A 19,592-nucleotide genomic window follows, 5' to 3' on the forward strand; every position below is an offset into this window, starting at 1 on the left:
GTTAGAGACAGAATATGGTCGGGAAGCAATGTATAAAATGGCACCTACACTGTAAAAAGTGATTCTCTATATTTACTCAATAAAATTGTGACAACAGATTACAAGCAATATTATTAATTCAATTTAATACATTAGAATTAATTAGAATTAACCATTCAAAATGAGTAGAATAACATGAAAAAATTAAGTAAAATTTACACAAAAATATTGATTTCATTGGACAAACAAACAAAAAACATTATGCCAAAGAATACTATGTTATGCATGCAAGGCCACAACCTTTTGAACATGATGCCTGTATCATATCTATGTAAGCAACAAAAATGTGAATTTGTAAAAAGGTTGACATCATGTGCATGCATATAATGTTTTCACAGGGTGTTTCATGATCGCCAACTACTGGCCTTGCATGCATAACATAGTATTCTTTGGCATAATGTTTTTTGTTTGTTTGTTTCTTTGTCCAATGAAATCAATATTTTTGTGTAAATTTTACTTTTTGTTTTTTTCATTTTATTCTACTCATTTTGAATGGTTAATTCTTATTAATTCTAATGTGTTAAATTTTATTAATAATATTGCTTGTAATCTGTTGTCACAATTTTATTGAGTAAATATGGAGAATCACTTTTTACAGTCCGTAGCCCTCTCCCTGTAGCAAAAAACCTTAGCGCTGCAAGCAGCTGGACTTCAGGGCTTAAAGCAAAATTCTGCCGCGTTATCCTGGCAGCAAGCGCAGGTCTGAGAAGGTCCAGCAGCTCCATAATGAGTTGTCTTGGGAAGCTAATTTTTATTTTTTTAATATAGCCTCGTCAGGCAAGATGTCAAAAGGGCTTAAGTTTTGCCAAAAACCGACGCCGTCTTTGATTCAATACAAGGACACGTTGGATCATTGCCATAGTTCGTCATTTATAGATAGATAAGCCATTTAGAGCCAAATTGTTTGCCAGATTTTCGTTATCAAAAGTGATTGCCAATTCACTTTAATGACATTACAAAATAGCCTAGGCTAATTACCACCATATTAGTTCTTATAGCAAATAAAGTCAACTTCATAAATAGGCCTGTATCCATTGCGAACAGATTTATTATTAGCCTTAAGATGTCAATAACATAAAATCATTGTTGAGCCACAACTTTGTCAATATACAATAGTCTTTGACTTATACTGCGCTGATTTCTAAAAACTAGCTTCTTGAGCTCAAACAACGCTGATACTGAACTGCAGCACGTGCTGGTTAGCTTGGTTCTCGTTTTCGAGTCAAGAACCCGTTGCATCGGTTTTCGGGTCACAAGTACACTGAATCAAGAACCGTTTTTGTCGGACGCATCCGATTTGAAAACCAAAGAGCTGTTGATAATGAGCATGGGTGATACAACGTGAAGCCGACTGACACACAGTGCATCTGAACTGAATTGGTTCTTTTGGTGATTGATTCTGAACTGATTATATTTTTTATTTAAATTTGATTCTGTGCTAATGTTATGAGCGTGGGTAAACCGAAGGCTTGAATAAAGGGCAATCTAGTGAAACGCAAGTTTATTTAATAACAAATAAATCGAATGGATTATGTATAGTAGGTGGATCACGTTTTCTGTGCTGAATTTATTTTATATCTTCAAGACTTAAATCCTTGTATGCACATTATTGCTGTTACTGTATTTGGGTGTGTTGTTACAAAGTTAATTGTGTTCATGATTATGAGGTTTTTAACTGATGTAAAAATTTAGAAAGGCTCTTTAATATTGCACTGTATACATACATGGGCTCATTTAGTCTCCTTTTACAGTTTGTAAGTGTCCTTTTTTGAAGAAAAGAAAAAAAATCTATGAGCTATGGAACTCCCTGCCTGGGGATATTAAGCTACTGCTGTATCCTCTTTTAAGTCTCTTTTAGGACAAGTTTTTATTGCATGACTTTTCTTAATTTTTATGGTATTTTTTTTTTTTGTGTGTGTATTTTGTTACTGTACTGATTGTTGTATTGTAAATAACTTTGTAACTTTGTTTTGAAAGGTGCTATATAAATAAATGTTCACTTAAGCTCCATTCCTAACCCTGACAGTTATCTTTGCTCACTGTACATACTGTGCTCATAACATAACATACTTCATGATATGAACTACAATCAGTTAAAACTTAATAAAAATGCATTTAAACTTTAATTAAGTGACAGCTAACTAGCGATATCACTATTTATCGGCTACATATCAATTAATTAAAACAACATTATGTAAAAAAAAAAAAAAAGTTCAGTCTTACCTGTGGAAGATATACCCCGAGATTTGTTTTTATTACTGTGGGACGGTTTGTAGACCCCCAAGCTGCCGATGAGTCAAGTACGTTTTTCTTCTGTCCAAAAGTGTGACGGAGAGTTGACCGGAGCAATATGGCGGCGACGTTGACGTGCGGTCGAGCGGCCAATGAGGCATAGGTATGGTGTGGTATGCCACAAAAAAAAAAGAGAAAAGAAAGACGGAAACGAGGCAGTAACGCCCCCTTCCTGTTACAGTCCGCACATAATAAACGAGGACCCGGTAATACCGAAAGTACTACAATAAACAGAACCGCTATTTCGAGGCATTAACCTATTAACACTGGAGTGTTTAATCAGCTGCATATTTTCGGGTAAGATCAGACTTTATTCCTCATTTATAAAATCGGCTATATGTTTTGCCCTTCATTAGGCTAACCCAGCCGGCATTTCAACGTTGATTCAACGTTGAAACAACGTCAGGTACCATGGTTGAATCAACGTTGAAAAAACCTTTCGATTTTGCAAATTGGATCAACGTTGAAATCACGACGTTGATTCACCGTTGAAATCGTGACGTTGATGTATGGTTGAAATCCCGACGTTGAATCAACGTTGAATAACCTTTCGATTTTGCAAATTGGATCAACGTTGAAATCACGACGTGGATTCACCGTTGAAATCGCGACGCTGTTTCACCGTCTTACCTGCATTATGGGTGAATTAGGGTCGTGCTGCAGCCCTGGGATGAAAGCTGAATGAGGTGTTGATTTTGAAAAGTTAATCAGCGTTGATAACACGACGTTGTTTCCCCGTCGTACCTTGCACCGTGTGTAAATACACCTAGATCCTAGTTGGCATTTAGATCAACAATGTACATGCAAGGCTAAAAATCTAATGACTGGCAGCAATGGCTTTACAAACAACTTCAATAAACTACCACATGCTCAAAATTGTCAAACAGCAGTTTAATTTTGGAAACATACTGTATAAAACAGATGAAAATAATCCCACACTTTATTATGCAGAGTATGCATGGAGGTAATGCTAAAAACATGTAGTAGAACAATCCAAATACAATAATATTTAAAGGTTTTTGTGAAATAATTTGGCACATAAATGCATATTTTTTTCAGCACTTACAAGACAAACCCTTGTACTTTTATGACTGAAACCAGTGGATCTTTTATTTTGGTGGAAACCTACAGTTTCTGTCAAAAACATGTTTGAGTAATGTGTCTCATTACAAGAGTTGTGTACATTTGTGCAGTGAAAATGTGTTGAACAGTTCGAGAAGGGAACCTTCCACCAGTTGATTTCTAATGGGAACCCCCCCGGACTGTGTCTTCTTTACCGTGGGGAATGCAGAAAGAGATTTCTACCGCAGGGCACTCTAAAATGTTAGAACCAGCAGCCTTAGTGTATACAGTGTGCTTGTGCTTCGGGTGATCCTTGAAAGTGTCCCAGCGCTCGGTCCTTTCTGACGCCGTCCCCTCCACTCTCTCCCACTTGTGCACTTTCTGTACCGTCCTGTATAAACATTTACATTTAATCATTTTACAGACGCTTTTATCCAAAGCCACTTACAAATGAGAAGAACAGAAGCAGTCAGGTGTACAAGCGAACAACAACAGGATACAAGTGCTATGACAAGTCTCAGTTAGTCTAGTACAAAACACATAGCCAGGTTTTTTTATATATATAAAAGACAAGAAAAGAAGGAAAAGTGCTAGCATTAGTTGGTTAAGTTCTGGTGAAAAAGATGAGTCTTAAGATGTTTCTTGAAAATGAGTAAAGACTCAGCAGTTCGGATTGAGATTGGGAGGTGATTCCACCAGCTGGGCACAGTCCAGGAAAAGGTCCTTGAGAGTGATTATGAACCTCTTTGGGATGGCACCACAAGGCGTCGTTCACTTGCAGAGGGCAAACTTCTGGAGGGAACATAAGATTTAACCAGTTTGTTTAGGTATGTTCACAATGTTTGACAATAACTTTGATATTGCGAAATATATTTAACTGAAAACTGAATGCAAAATAAATCACACAATATTTTCACTTTACAGTTCAGTAACAGTGAGGTTGGAAACAAAGTGGACAACACTACTCATTAAACACTTATTTAATGTATTCAGATGAAAATTTACAATATTAACAAATTATTCACAAGCAGTGTTTTCAGAGCCCCCAGTTACACTGTTTTAATCAGAACACTAACATTACAGTGTAGTAAAACAAGTCAAATCAAATTCAGTACATTTTTATTAAACTAAGCACAATCAAAACCTATCACAAAAGGTCAAAGCATCTCTAGCAGAAGTGACAGTGCAATGAAGCAGATGAACAATTTCTTACCAATGTTTCAAGAACAAGCTGGATCCTTGATGACTCTACAAGGGGAAATAAGAAATGGTTTACTGAAAAGTTCTTAAAAAGCAGGATTTCATATTATACCATTTCTTTAAACCATTGATTCTCAAACTTTTTATAAGTACCACTTCAGAAAATATTTGTTATTAAATATTAAGTTGCACCATAATGACCAACATTACATTTCAGCAGCGTAGTAGGCCAAACTATTCAGCTACAGCTCTACAGTTAAAAAATGAGGCAGTTTTATTCTAATAAGAAAATTAATTGTCAGACACTTTACCATGGTCAATACAGTTTGAACATTAACACTACAACTGTGCTTACATACACAGGTAAATGAAAAAAAAGTTTAAATTAAAATTTAATTTTAAATGTAATTATGTAACAAAAGTTACAAAACTGTACTGTACTTTAACTGTAACATACTTAAATGTGCAAAAAAAAAAAACTTACTCAAAGATTAAGTTAAAATGTATTAACATTAATTAGTTTAATTTAGTGATTCACCTGCATAACAACTAGAGGGGGCCTGACACTTTGAGAACCATGGCTTTAAACAATCCTTTTTTTTTTTTTCATTTTCATTAATTCATTAAAATTATATTATTTAAATACCGACATTTGCACTTATATGTTGCAGAAAACACTTTGAAACTATTATAAGAATACAAACATATATAACACACCTAATGCATGGGATTCATATCAGGAAAATATGGGAAAATCTCTAAAAGACAGACATTAACACATAACTCACCAGTAACACATTAGGTGAGCATCTAACTTGATCAGCTGTGATAAAGCAATTCAAAAATAGACACACGGGTATTTATTTATCTGCAGGTTACATGTCCTTTTAACTACCCATTTGTAAACTCTGGTAATACTTTATTATTTTCAAAATATAATAAAGATAAAGTTAGCGATTTTCTTACCTCATTTTGACAGGATGTTTTCAGGACCTCGCAGAACACCTGACCTTTCTTGTGTTCACAGTTTTTGTTCTCCATTGACAGGTCACGACTCAAATTCGCTCAAAATAAATAAAAAATGTACAGGCAAATATGAAATAATTCGGGACCGATAGAACAGTCAGTTATAACGAGCAGCAGCTCACAGTTAGCCGCCTCACTCACAGAAAGACGACAACAACGGTCATATTTTTAAATGTAGAAAAGCGCGAACCGATTCATTGTCCAGTTTCCTGAATGACAGCCAGATTAACCAATCATGATAGAAGTAATAAAATAAAACTACCAATGGGAGTTGTTTCAGTGTGATAAAGCAGCGAAATGTATAGTTTTATTGTTGTTAATAATGATAATATTTAACATATACCTTTAGATTTTAGAATAGGTATCATGACTAAAATATTTTTAAATGCTATTCAAATAATAATTAATTTAAATAATTTAATATAAATAATTTAAAAGCTTGTTAACCTTTTTCTACCATTTAGCATTAAACATTTTTAACGTTGTTTCATTAAAACAACTGACCTTATTTCAGCAATATTTCAATGTTGAAAGTTGGTCATGTGCTGGAAGTTTTTCAACAGTTCATCTTTAAACGTTGAATCAACGTTGTTTCAACGTTGAAACCACAACTGACCTTATTTCAACCATATTTCAACATTGAAAGTTGGTCATGTGCTGGATGTTTTTCAACCATTCAGCTTTAAATGTTGAATCAACGTTGTTTCAACGTTGAAACCACAACTGACCTTATTTCAACCATATTTCAACGTTGAAGGTCGGTCATGTGCCGGCTGGGAAGTTACAAGCTAATTTTTAAAACAGAATCCTACATTTCGACAAACTGACTAAAATGACGTCAATGCGATGATTAAAAGTGCCTTTATGATCTGTTTTTCATATTTACTTTTGATATCAGAAATAGCCTTAGACAAACACATATACGGAGAGAGAGAGAGTTTTATGTGTTTAGATCATTGCGACGTCAACAGAGTTTTATACATCTCCCTAACAGGTAATTTGCACAAGTAGCCTTGTTCGTGATTGCTAGAAACAACATTTAAGCAGTATTACGAAAAATAACCATGGTTTTATTATAGTAAAACTGTAGTAACCCATGGTTTTTTGGCGTATTGACTGCCATTTGTAAAACCACAGATCTACAAATACCATGGTTAAACTATGGTTAATATAGCAAAACCATGGTTAATTTGTGGTTACCATGGTTTAACTACAGTAACCATGGTTTTTTGGTTTTATTTGTGGTAAAACCATGGTTAATTTTCGTAAGGGTAATTCTGTTGCATAAACGCGAGTAAAAAACAACCAGGGCCTTATTCAAAAAATATTTTACATTACCCTTAATATAAGTTATCCTAAACAGCAGTAAAAGTTTTTTAGATAAGAGTTTTATCTTAAAACATATTCACAAGGCTGCTGAGACAAACTGTTAAGAGAGAAGGGCTATGAACACTGATCTATATATATTCTATATTATAGATCAGTGGCTATGAACCTCGTTGCTATGGATGATGTCAGCAAGCGTACTCTGCACACAGTGATTGGCTGATAGGGGAGGGGTTGAAAAGAATTGAAAGAGGTTGAAGGAAATATTGCAGAGCGCTATATTAGGTGCGTTCGACTTGCAGCAGAAAGAAAGAGAGCAGTCGTTTGCAGTCGGGGGCGGAGTCGAGAAGGAAGCTGTCAAGCCGGTTTCTGCTTCCGGTTGTGATGCTGCTCTCGCTGTGTTTGGATATCTACACTAACCTGCAAACGGCTGGAGAGAGTAGTCGCTCACGGTGTTTGCATACTCTGTCACAGGTGAAGTGAATATAATGCAATATTTGTCAAATATGCCTACACAGACGTTTCAGAAATGTTTACATGAGTAACAGAAACATGTTTTATACTGCTTGATACGCGCAGTCTGTTCAAGAATAAAATTCAACAAAGTGGAGATATATGCTTTCATCAGTGTTTTATAATAAACATGTCTCAGCAAAAACACCGATGTGGAATAGAGTGGGGGAGTGACGTCACTTTGGCGGATCGGCTGTTCGCATCCACTTGACAAAAAGCCGATAGGGGAAATACAAACAAATGTTTGATTGATATTTTACTTAAATGTACTATTCAATAAAATTCGAGTGCATCTATTAACAGTAGAGTGAGCGAGTTTATGTTAAGATTAAACTTATTTTAGTTAATAAAGTACCACATTGCAGCTATGGTTTTATTAGGGTGGGTACAAAATGTTATTTTATCCTTCTAGAAAATCCTCACTCCATGCTTTCTAACAGCTTTGTATGGCGTTAAACATTTAATTTTAACATGGCTTTAAGCACTATACATCAAAGTTTCGCTTTCACTGTGACTAGGTGTACCCAACGGTTTATGGGGTATGCCCTCCTTCCCTCGTAGGGCACGAGCATGCTCCCTTGGAGTGGATACGTTGAAGTGAGCAGGGCACGAGCATGCCATATTGTAGTCGTTTGGAAAACACTTGGCAACATTGGGGGAGCTAAGATGTTTTTATAGCGGTGGCCAGGATGGGGCCAGCAACCAGTCTGGGTGGCATAGAAATCTTCATTATTGCAATATAAAAATGTGATTGACTAAAAAGTATTGGATGTTTTTAGTGTCTAAAACACAACTCAATGCAACTAATTTTTACTAAATGTTATTGATATTTGTGAATGATCAAGTAATTCAGAGTGGATATAACATTTTGTGTATTATTTCCCGCCTCCAGGTATTTTAGTAATAATAATAAAATAATTGATGACTCTCATTCACGGATACAACAACCTACAGCTAGGTACAGGTGAACACCTGATGGCATTTCTTCGGAGCTTTTGAGTTACAACAAATGTGTTTTAGAAACACACGGTTATAACAGCCAGAGAAAAGACTAAGACAGAAGTCAAGGGTCAAGAGCCCAACTAAAGCAAACACTGATCTCTAACATGGTTACTTCAAATGAAACAATAAATCAACATCTAAACCTTAGTTCATTCTCAATAAGATCTTCTGTAGACGTCTGACAGAAATAAAGTCAGTCTGGTTATTAATAAGTGGAGCTGGTGATGCTGTTTGTGGGGTTGTTTAATCAGATCTTGAGAGATTTCATGTATTTTATTTCAGTTGATTTCATCTAAGGCTGTGTCTGAAGTCAGTTGCAGTAGTTCTTGTGTTTCTCTTTTCTTCAGTGATTCTGTTTGTTAACAGCAGCTGTTCATCACTAATTCACAATCAGCACTTAGTTAATCACTTAATTACTTAAATGCAAAGTTTTAAAACTTACATGGTTTAAATCAAGGCAATCTGTTTACTCAAACGGTTTGAGTAAAGTTTACTTATCGGGTTTTACAGTGTACATATCAGGCATTCATGTAAAGCATCTAATTTGTGCATAACTGGCTGTTATGTTAAATAAAGTTTACTAACTACAGCAATTCAAGTACCTGTATGCCAATGTTGTAGTCTCGTCTCATGTCAGATGCGCTGCAATGGGGATCCTGTGTGCAATTTTCAAAACATCTTCAAGATGGCAGCATTTATTGGTGAATCCGATATAACAAAACCGATATCCGATTTTGACTAAATGTTTAAATATCAGCTACAATATTGGTAAATTGATATTTCGGAATATTTGGCCTGTTTATACAAGACTCTGTCCCCATTCCTGTGAGCATCTTCTTTGGTCTGACTGAGCTGTTTGAGTTTTGCAGTGAACCATTGTCTGTCATTGTTGTAGGTTTAATGTGTCCTGGAGGGATGCACGTCTTGACAGAAACTGATATATGATGAACAGTCTCTGTGAGCTCATCCAGATCAGTGGCGGCAGCTTCAAAAACACTCCAATCAGTGAGGTCTAAACAGACACTAGTCCATATTCTCTGCTCTGATAATAAAAGATTTTTTTGGGACTTACGTTATTTGGATAATTATTACTGAAAAAAAAAAAAATAAGTCAGTAAAATCTGATTCTGTTGCAGTGTTTTCTGTTGAACTGAATAAAAATAATATATTGATATTTAGTACAAATCAGTTTTTGTCCAATGTTATTGTTTTACTTTCAATAAATGTGTAGTTATTTTATTGGGCCTGTATTTTTCAAATTCAGTATCATTAAAAATGTTTAGATTAATTAAAAATGTGTAAAAAAAAATTATATTATTAAAAAGTATTTTTGGTTTTCGGCCAAGGTCATCCAGTATTTTCAGTTTCGGTTTAGGCCAGGATTTTCATTTTAGTACATCTCTAAAGTTTTTTTTTTGTTTTATTATTATTATTTTTTTAATAGAAATGAGAGCAGGACTCTAAAATGAGCGCTCCATCTCCTGGATCAAGCTGCAATCAGCCCATGAAGAATCTGGCCTCTGACCTCAGTGATGAAGCAGTTGCCTATGACCTCAGGTAAGACATTTTAGCATTAGTGAGTGTTGTCTCATGGAACCATCACAGAGAGGCACAAAATAGCTTTCCTGAAACTTTACTGTCACTGATCCTCTCTGGTAGAATGATCTTCCCTACTTTCCCAAACAGTAAAATTCCTTTAAAATTTTCATGTACTTGACTGAATCTAAGATGAATTTAGTTCCTCATTTCTAACTAACTTTGGAAGAAAGTTTCTGGTAAAGCAATAAATGTAACTCTAAGTTGCATACAGGTTATTTACCATATGTTATGCTTTAAAATGCTTCTTTTGTTTGTCTTTTGTCAGTATCCGGAGTAGTGAGAGGCAGAGATCAGAGTGTCCAGAACCCAGCTGTGTGTCTGTGAAGAGTAACACATCCATGATGGAACCCCTTAAATTCAGTGATGGACCAGGGACCTCTGACTCTCCGTCAGTATAAACATTGGTTACCCTCTCTGTGAAATCCAGGCTAAAGTCTCAAAATCTAATTATGAGATAACAAGCATCAAAGTTAGATTGTGACCATTAATCAACCACTAATGTCAATGTCCTCACTGGTTGAATGATCTTCTCTACCTTCCCAAACAGTAAAATTCCTTTAAGTTTGTCATGTACTTGACTGAATCATTAAATTTTTTTTAATCTTTTTCTATTCTTTCAGTGTTTATTCTGTTCATCTCATTTCTAGACTGCACTCTGAACAGTTACTTGTATATTTCAGCAATTTTAATTTTATTGCCTCGATAGGATGAATTTGATTTTAGGTTCCTCATTTCTAATTAACTTTGGCAGAAAGTTTCTGGTAAAGCAATAAATGTAACTCTAAGTTGCATACAGGTTATTTACCATATGTTATGCTTTAAAATGCTTCTTTTGTCTGTCTTTTGTCAGTATCTGGAGTAGTGAGAGGCAGAGATCAAAGTGTCCAGAACCCAGCTTTGTGTCTGTGAAGAGTAACACATCCATGATGGAACCCCTTAAATTCAGTGATGGACCAGGGACCTCTGACCCCCTGTTAGTATAAACATTGGGGACCCTCTCTGTGAAATACAGGCTAAAGTCTCAAAATCGCATTATGAGATAACAAGCATCAAAGTTTGATTTCAAGCATTAATTTCACTATGATTACAATATTTGACATGGTCTTAGTTTGTAATAAAAATATAAATGTTACATTTTTAAAGAATGTTTTTTTTTTGTTTTTTTTTACCTTATGAAGGATGATTCAAAAAAAAAAAAAAAAAGTAAATCTCCAACAAAAATTTTAATTGTGAGTTTTCACAGACAGGGTCACATACTGTATACTTAGTAATTGACTGTAGTGTATTACAAATAAACAATACTTTAATAAACTTTAATGAAGCAACATTAAATGTATTCCAAAATATGCAACATACTAAGCAGAAGTGCCTCCCAAAATGATACCTGGTAACTGTGTTTTATGAGTCATTGTCATATTAGTCATTGTAATTACTGTCATTGTCTTTTTGTTGCTATTGTCTTTTCTATTTCAGCAGGGGAGAGATATATGATCTGATCAAATCTTTATCATACTCTGTATCCACCTATCAGAACCACAGCAGTCAGAATATAAATGTTTCTGACCTTCTGACCCTCAAAAAAAGTATTCATAAAACACACACTCTGTTGGAAGAGCCTGAAGCCCTGATACAGGATTCTCACCAATCAATAGAAGATGTCCTTCATAGATTCAAAGACCACCACAAAACCAGCATGAAGAAAAAGTGGGAGAGATTATCTGAAGGAAACAAACAAGAGAATGTAACCCTCCTGAACAGCATCTACACACAGCTCTACATCATAGAGGGAGAGAGAGAAGGAGTGAATGAAGAACATGAGGTTTTACAGATGGACAAAACATCCAGAACACAACACTCACAAGACACTTCAATCTGCTGCAGTGACATCTTTAAAGCTTCACCTAAAGCAGGATTTGAGGAGAAAGACCAGATCAAGACTGTTCTTACTAAAGGCATCGCTGGAATTGGAAAAACCGTCTCTGTGCAGAAGTTCATTCTGGACTGGGCCGAGGGAAAAGCCAATCAGGATGTAGATTTTATGTTTGTGCTCCCATTTCGAGAACTGAACTTGATCCGAGATCATCAGTACAGTCTTCACAGACTTCTGCTGGACTTTCATCCTGAACTTCAAGATCTGGACTCACAGATTTATGAGCAGTGCAAAGTTGTGTTCATCTTTGATGGTCTGGATGAAAGCAGAATCACACTGATGTTTTCAGACGCTCAGAAAGTTTGTGATGTGACTGAGACTTCATCAGTGGGTGTGTTAATGTCAAACCTCATGAAAGGAGAGCTGCTTCCCTCTGCTCTTATCTGGATCACTTCCAGACCAGCAGCAGCCAATCAGATCCCCTCCGAATACATCCACCGTCTGACAGAAATTCAGGGATTCACTGAGCCTCAGAAGGAGGAATATTTCAGGAAGAGAATCAGTGATGAGCATCAAGCCAATATAATCATCTCACACATCAGAAGAGCAAGAAGCCTCCACATCATGTGCCACATCCCCGTCTTCTGCTGGATCTCATCCACTGTGCTTCAGAAGCTCCTGGAAGAAGATCCGAAAGCAGAAATCCCTCAAACTCTGACTGAAATGTACATCCACTTCCTGCTGATTCAGATCAACATGAGGAAGCAGAAGTATGAAGAGAGAGATCCAGATAAACTCCTGCAGTCCAACAGAGAAGTGATTGTGAAACTTGCTGAAGTGGCTTTCAAACAGCTGATGAAGGGCAATGTGATGTTCTATGAGGAGGACCTGATTGAGAGCAGCATAGATATTACTGATGCATCATTGTATACTGGTATTTGCACTGAGATCTTTAAGGAGGAGTCTGTGATTCATCAGAGGAATGTCTACAGCTTCATTCATTTAAGCATTCAAGAGTTTCTCGCTGCTTTGTATGTGTTTTACTATTATGTATGTGCAATTATGGAGGGATTAAAGAATTTTGCTTCAGTACAACATTTGCTTAAAATTGCAGTGGATGAAGCCCTTGAGAGTGAGAATGGACATCTGGATCTGTTCCTGCGGTTCCTGCTGGGCATCTCACTGGAGTCCAATCAGAGACTCTTACAGGATCTACTGACACACACAGAGAACAGCTCAGAGAGCATCAGGAGAACCACACAGTACATTAAAGAGAAGATCAAAGATGGACATAGACTCTCCACTGAAAGATCCATCAATCTGTTCCTCTGTCTGCTGGAAGTGAAAGATCAAACTCTGTCCAAGGAGATTAAGGAGTTTGTGAAATCAGACAAACACTCAGAGAAGAAACTCTCTCCTGCTCACTGCTCAACAATCGCCTACATGCTTCAGATGTTAGAGGAGCCGCTGGATGAGCTGGACCTCACGAAATACAACACATCAGATGAGGGAAGAAGAAGACTGTTACCAGCTGCCAGCAGCTGCACTAAAGCCCTGTGAGTGTCTATTTCTATATCGTCTATAAAGAAAATCTAAAAACTTTGAACGACTTCTTATGCTGATGACCATTAAAATGCATCCTTACAGTCTGTGGAAAGGGTCTATAAGATGCATTTTCACTTTAAAACATATTACACTCAAAGAAAACATGCTGTTTTTCAGTCTTTCTGGCTGTAATCTAACTGACCAGGACTGTGAAAGTGTGTCATCAGCTCTAAAATCCTCAAACTCTGCCCTGAGAGAGTTGGATCTGAGTAACAATGACCTGCATGATTCAGGAGTGAAGCTGCTCTCTGATGGATTAAAGAGTGAAAATTGTCAGCTACAAAAACTAAGGTATTTAGGAACATATGAGAGGTCATATAGTCAGCTAATCATAATGTTGATTTGTGTTTGTAGATGATCTTACTGTGTTTTTTAGGTTATCAGGCTGTATGGTGACCGAGAAAGGCTGTGGTTTTTTGTCTTCAGCTCTGAGTTCAAACCCCTTACATCTGAGAGAGCTGGATCTGAGCTACAACCACCCAGGACAGTTAGGAGTGCAGCTGCTCAAACACAAACTGGAGGATACAAAATATAAACTGGAGATACTCAAGTATGTGGGTAGTAAGAGTGATATTTGGATTTACACTATATTGTTAATCTTACAGATAAAAAGGTTGATCAAACTGTGCATCATGCCTCTCGGCACACTATAGCTGTGAAAATGGTTGCAATATACCAGAGTTGTGACTTTCAAGTCACAACCAAGTCTTCAAGACATATCCCAAATTCTCGAAGAGTTAAAGTTAATTCACTAATTAAGTTACTAATTAAATGGTGATATAGAGAGGATCATATAATGATGTTTTATTGGTTAAAATTATGCCCCCTTCGTGGAGATCAGTGTTTGTTTTGTTGGGCTCTTAACCCTTGACTCCCGTGTTAGATCTTTTTTTTACAGCAATGCATGAGCTGTTATGATGCAGAGATGTTCACAAGTCTTTAATTTGGAGTCTGAGTCAAGTCTGAATAATAGATGATTCATTTAGGTTTTCTTTTTTGTTTAAATTCATTTTAATAGAGATGGTAAGTTTGGTTCTTTTCAGCAAACCAGTTCTTTCAGACAGTTAGATTCAATAAACCGGTTGAAAAAAAAAACGTTCTTTTACGCTCTATGTATTGATGTAATTGGCGATGATGTAATGGCATCAAGTCTATCAAACATTCAAATATATAAAGTCAGTAATCATCAGAGGTGGAGAGTCCAGGGGTCAGAAAGTAAAAGTCCTGCCATATATTTATTCCAACCATGAACCCAGCAGCTGATTTCACCAGAGGAGGAATCAAGTCATTCCTTTCAAGTCACAAACAAGTCTCAAGTTAAATCCCAAGTCCTCAAAGAGTTAAAGTCAATGAGATAATTAAGTGACTAATTAAATGATAATTCTGCATTAGTGATGAACACCTGCTGTTAACAATCAACATCACTGAAGAAAAGAGAAACACAAGAACTACAATTGACTTTAAGCACAGCCTTGGATGAAATCAACTGGAAGAAAAAAAGAAAAAAAAAAAAACCTTCCACCATCATGGAGATCAGTGTTTGCTTTAGTTGGGCTCTTGACCTTTGTAATAATTCAAAATAATTTGCTTTTAAACACTTGCGGTTGTGTTACGTAGTAAACATTAACACATTACTGAATGAAAAGCTTGAAGTAGAAAATTGAATTGCCCTTTTTTCATCTAAAACATTTTAATTAACTTCATGAAGGTGTCTCTCTTTGGTTTGTTAAATTATGTTCAGCAATTACTGAACTACAAAAAAAGTCCTATTAAACAAATATTATTGTAATGCTTAAATATTGGGGGGGAAAAAAACTGTACAGGCTCAGGATTTTAGACATGAGCACTTATCATATGATCCTCAACAGTGGTTACAATAATTATTCATGCTACAGTGCATGATGGGAGTTTTTACTATGGTGTTACCCAGCATGCACTTCAGCTTGAAGCGTTTTGTTGATTGTCACCATTGTTGAGATTCATATGCTGGGTCATGATGTCTGTGCTTCTTATTAGGAAAAGATTTCAAAAATATATATTTATTACATACATTAGGAAATGTATTCATTATAGTGATTAAACCAACGGTTCCACAAGGTAGTTTATTTAAAAACTGAACATTTGTTAATAATAAATACATAAAATTGTTTTGGAAATAAACAGGCTGATGCCTAATAATTACTTCATCATGTAAAAGCAGCTAGTAACGGTTTTCTGCAAAGCAATGATCGCACTGTTTTATAACAGCACATGTACTTTTACAGAGAAATATCTAACACAAGAAGCCAAAGGTCAAGAGCCCAACTGAAGCAAACACTGATCTCCATGATGGTGGCATAATTTTAACCAATAAAACATCAGCATCTGATCCTCTGTAACGCACAATAACAGCAGGTGTTCATCACCAATGCACAATCATCATTTAATTAGTCTCTTAATTATCTCATTGACTTTAACTCTTTGAGGACTTGGGATTTGAGTTGAGACTAGTTTGTGACTTGGAAGGAATGACTTGTTTCCTCCTCTGGTGAAATCAGCTGCTGAGTTCATGGGTGGAGCAAAAATGTGGCAGGACTTTTACTTTCTGACCCCTGGACTCTCCACCTCTGGTAATCATAACTTTAGTCAATTAAAAACATCAATCATGAAAAGTTTACAATTATGCAACAACGCACCTAAATAGTTACAGCAATAATGTGCAGACAAGCAATTAAGTCTTGAAGATATAAAGTAAATAAATTATGTGTCAGCAATGCAGAAGACATGATCGACTTACTATACATAATCCATTGCAATTTATTTGTTATTAAATAAACTTACATTTCACCAGATTTCCCTTCATTCAAGCCTTTGGTTTATCAGCGCTCATAACATTGGCACAGAATCATTTCAGAATCAATAACCAAGAGAACAAGTTCAGTTCAGATGTGCTGTGTGTCAGTCTGCTTCACACTGAATCACGAATGTGCAGTATCTTCAGCTTCTCGGTTCTCAAATCAGACATGTCCGAAGGAAACTGTTCTCAGTTCAGTGTATTGGTGATTCGAAAACCGATGGTTCTTGACTCAAAAACGACAACTGCTCCCGCAGTGGGAGTGTACGTTCATTATCTGGCTCTGCTCGGTGTTCATCTTCAGTTCTCTCTTCACAGCAGTTCAGTAAGTTAATAACAATAAATTAATTACTCCGGGATATTGGTTTATTTTGAGTGTCAGTGACGTAAAAAAAAAAAAATTAACAGCTTAAGTAATTTGTGGATTAATGCTTATTGGAGACGCGGAGCATTTCAAATGATTCATTTTGAATTGGTGAACTAGGAGCACCTGTTTTTGTTGAAATCATCATGAGCTGGCCTAATTACAATCAAAATAACTTTTGTATTATTATCATATATATGTTTAGGTTTTTCAAAATGAACCATATGAAACTACAGCACATAAAACAAAGTACCATAAAATAGTGCTGATCTAATGGTTGCAGTGAATGAATTATAAATCTATGCAATGCATATAAAAATAAGAATAATAATTTTCAGTGCTATTTCGACACACAGCGAATCAAGAACCAGCATATGAATCTTAACAAAATGCTTAATGTGGCAATGCATGCCAGGTAACACCATATTAAAAACTCCCATCTTGCACGGCAATATAAAAAAAATAATATTTTCAACACTGTTGAGAATTGTATGATAAGTGTTCATATCTTAAAGCCTAAGCCAATGCAGCTATCTGTCTGTCTGTCAATCAATCAAAGCATTACAGTGGCATTTGTTTAGTGGGCCTTTTTTCAGTTCAGTAATATCTGAATGTCAGTCAATAAACCAAAGAGAGACCACTACATGAGGCTCATTTGTCATGAGTTATAGGCAAAAAGTTTAAACACAAGGTTGGTACTTCAAGGTTTGATTTGCTTAGAAGCAGATGACTTTGAATTTGTAAAACGGTCAAGAGACCAACTGAAGCAAACCTTGACAACAATTTTGGTGGCATCGGTTTTCTTTTTTTTCAGAATTTAGCAGTAAGAAATTACTTGTTATCCAGTTTTTTATAACGACTATGCATTCCATTCGTTTTTCAAATTGGTATGTTTCGCCGGGCCACAAAGAAAAGAGTATCATCAGCATAACAGTGAAAGCTAACACCGTGTTTCCTGATGATACCTGCCAAGGGTAACATGTAAAGTGTGAAGAGTAAATGCCCTAGTACTGAGCCTGGAGGTACTCCATACTGCACTTGTGATCGATATGATACCTCTTCATTCACTGTTACGAATTGATGGCAGTCATACAAGTACGATTTAAACCATGCTAATGCACTTAGTATCAAGGTCTCTGTGTTCATTTGGATAATTATGTTGAGTGGACATATTATTTACAAAGGATAACAAGCTGTCTATTTGCTTACATATATGTATGCAAATGAGCCACATGCTTCAGTAGCATGGTTGTTTTCCAGTGCTACCTTGTTTGAGTAAATTAACAAAGTAACTAGATAGATATTACACATAAATTTACTCAATTCCTTTGCTAAATGTAACTTAGTTAGATTTTACTTAAATACTTAAATTGTACTTAAAATGTATGTGTGCAAAAACTTGCAAAGTAAAAATTAAGTAAATCTACTTATTTTTTTTATTTTTTTTCCAATTTAGTTGTCACCTTATTGAACATTATTTGTTGGCATATATGTTTTTGTCTCTTTAGTGTGGACCATGGAGGACATTTGAGGATCAGACCAGGACTGAGAAAATGTACATGCACACACATACACACATACACACACACCTATGAATATTTAATTATGTCAGATGTTCTGATCAATCTTTCTGTGTTCAGATGCCTGTGATCTCACACTGGATCCAAACACAGCACACACTCAACTCATCTTGTCTGAGAAGAACAAAACAGCAACATGTAAGAAAGAGCATCAACAATATCCTGATCATCCAGAGAGATTTGAGAACTGTGAGCAGGTTATGTGCAGAGAGAGTCTGACTGGACGCTGTTACTGGGAGGTTGAATGGCATGGCTCAGGGCATGTAGCAATGACATATAAAAGAATCTGCAGGAAAGGAGGAAGTAACTGTAGGTTTGGAAGGAATGAAATGTCATGGAGTCTTTATTGTAGTGATAACTTGTACACTTTTTGGTGCAATAATAAGACAACTGACATTCCTGCCCCTACGTCGCGCTCTAATAGAGTAGGAGTATATCTGGACTGGTCGGCTGGCTCTCTGTCCTTCTACTGCATCTATGACACACACACACTCATACACATACACACATTCAACACCACATTCACTGAACCCATCTATGCTGGAATTGTAGTTTATCCTGATTGTTCAGTTTTTCTGTGTGAAAATTAACAGCCTTCTGTGAGAAGCCTCTATGGAATCACATTTTAACCTCCTAATCTTACAGATGTAATTTTCTCACAATTTAAACTTGAATAACTAGGCTAGTTACAGTTGCAAGAAAATACATTTATGAAAAAAAAAATACTACACGTTTACCATTAATACCATTACCATAACATATTCAAAATGTAATAGAAAAAAAATGCACTCTGACCTTAAACTACTGTAGCCGCACTGGGTTGTACATAATAATTAACTCAAATGATATATAGGGAATTTTAATAATTAATCAGGAATATGATTAATATATTTCATATGACAGTTACATTAAAATTATTGAAGATGAAAAATAGGTCAATTGTATATATCAATAACTCATTATAAGGCACTGTAATTTACTCATTGATATGTCAATATTCCATTCTTCATATCAATTATAGTGATATCTCTTACTGTAAATTACCACAAATCAAACAGTGGTTTGTCCAGCACTGGCCGTAAGATTAACTTATCAACTTTCAATACAGTTATCACTTCTTATAATTCAAGGAAAAATATTATCTGGCCATGAAAACATTATCCTATCATTATGAAATTTCTTTACTAAAAGTAAAGAGCTTGTAGCTAAAGATAAGACATTTCATTGACTCATAGTGTGAGTGCTTAGACAGAGGCAATCATGAATATATATTGGTTTTTA

General features: G+C 35.7%; 1 protein-coding gene across 7 annotated transcripts; it reads left to right on the forward strand.

Moving 5' to 3' along the window:
• Positions 1-2,480: 2,480 nt before the first annotated feature.
• LOC113100284 (NLR family CARD domain-containing protein 3-like) lies at positions 2,481-19,159 on the forward strand. 7 transcript variants are annotated; one of them, XM_026265065.1, is made up of 11 exons: positions 2,482-2,628; positions 7,099-7,419; positions 9,356-9,470; positions 9,905-10,017; positions 10,325-10,447; positions 10,910-11,032; positions 11,533-13,485; positions 13,652-13,825; positions 13,911-14,084; positions 18,240-18,286; positions 18,372-19,159. In XM_026265065.1, exons 4-11 carry the CDS (start codon positions 9,926-9,928, stop codon positions 18,899-18,901), a joined length of 3,216 nt encoding a protein of 1,071 aa, XP_026120850.1. In that variant the 5' UTR covers positions 2,482-2,628; positions 7,099-7,419; positions 9,356-9,470; positions 9,905-9,925; the 3' UTR covers positions 18,902-19,159. The 7 variants fall into 7 exon arrangements, with proteins under 7 accessions (XP_026120856.1, XP_026120850.1, XP_026120854.1 ...); XM_026265071.1 differs by lacking the exon at positions 7,099-7,419 and having other exon boundaries at positions 2,481-2,628; positions 13,911-14,088; positions 18,372-18,509; XM_026265069.1 differs by lacking the exon at positions 9,356-9,470.
• Positions 19,160-19,592: the final 433 nt, after the last annotated feature.

The sequence above is a fragment of the Carassius auratus genome, unplaced genomic scaffold (assembly GCF_003368295.1).
Source record: "Carassius auratus strain Wakin unplaced genomic scaffold, ASM336829v1 scaf_tig00217227, whole genome shotgun sequence".
Taxonomy (NCBI): domain Eukaryota; kingdom Metazoa; phylum Chordata; class Actinopteri; order Cypriniformes; family Cyprinidae; genus Carassius; species Carassius auratus.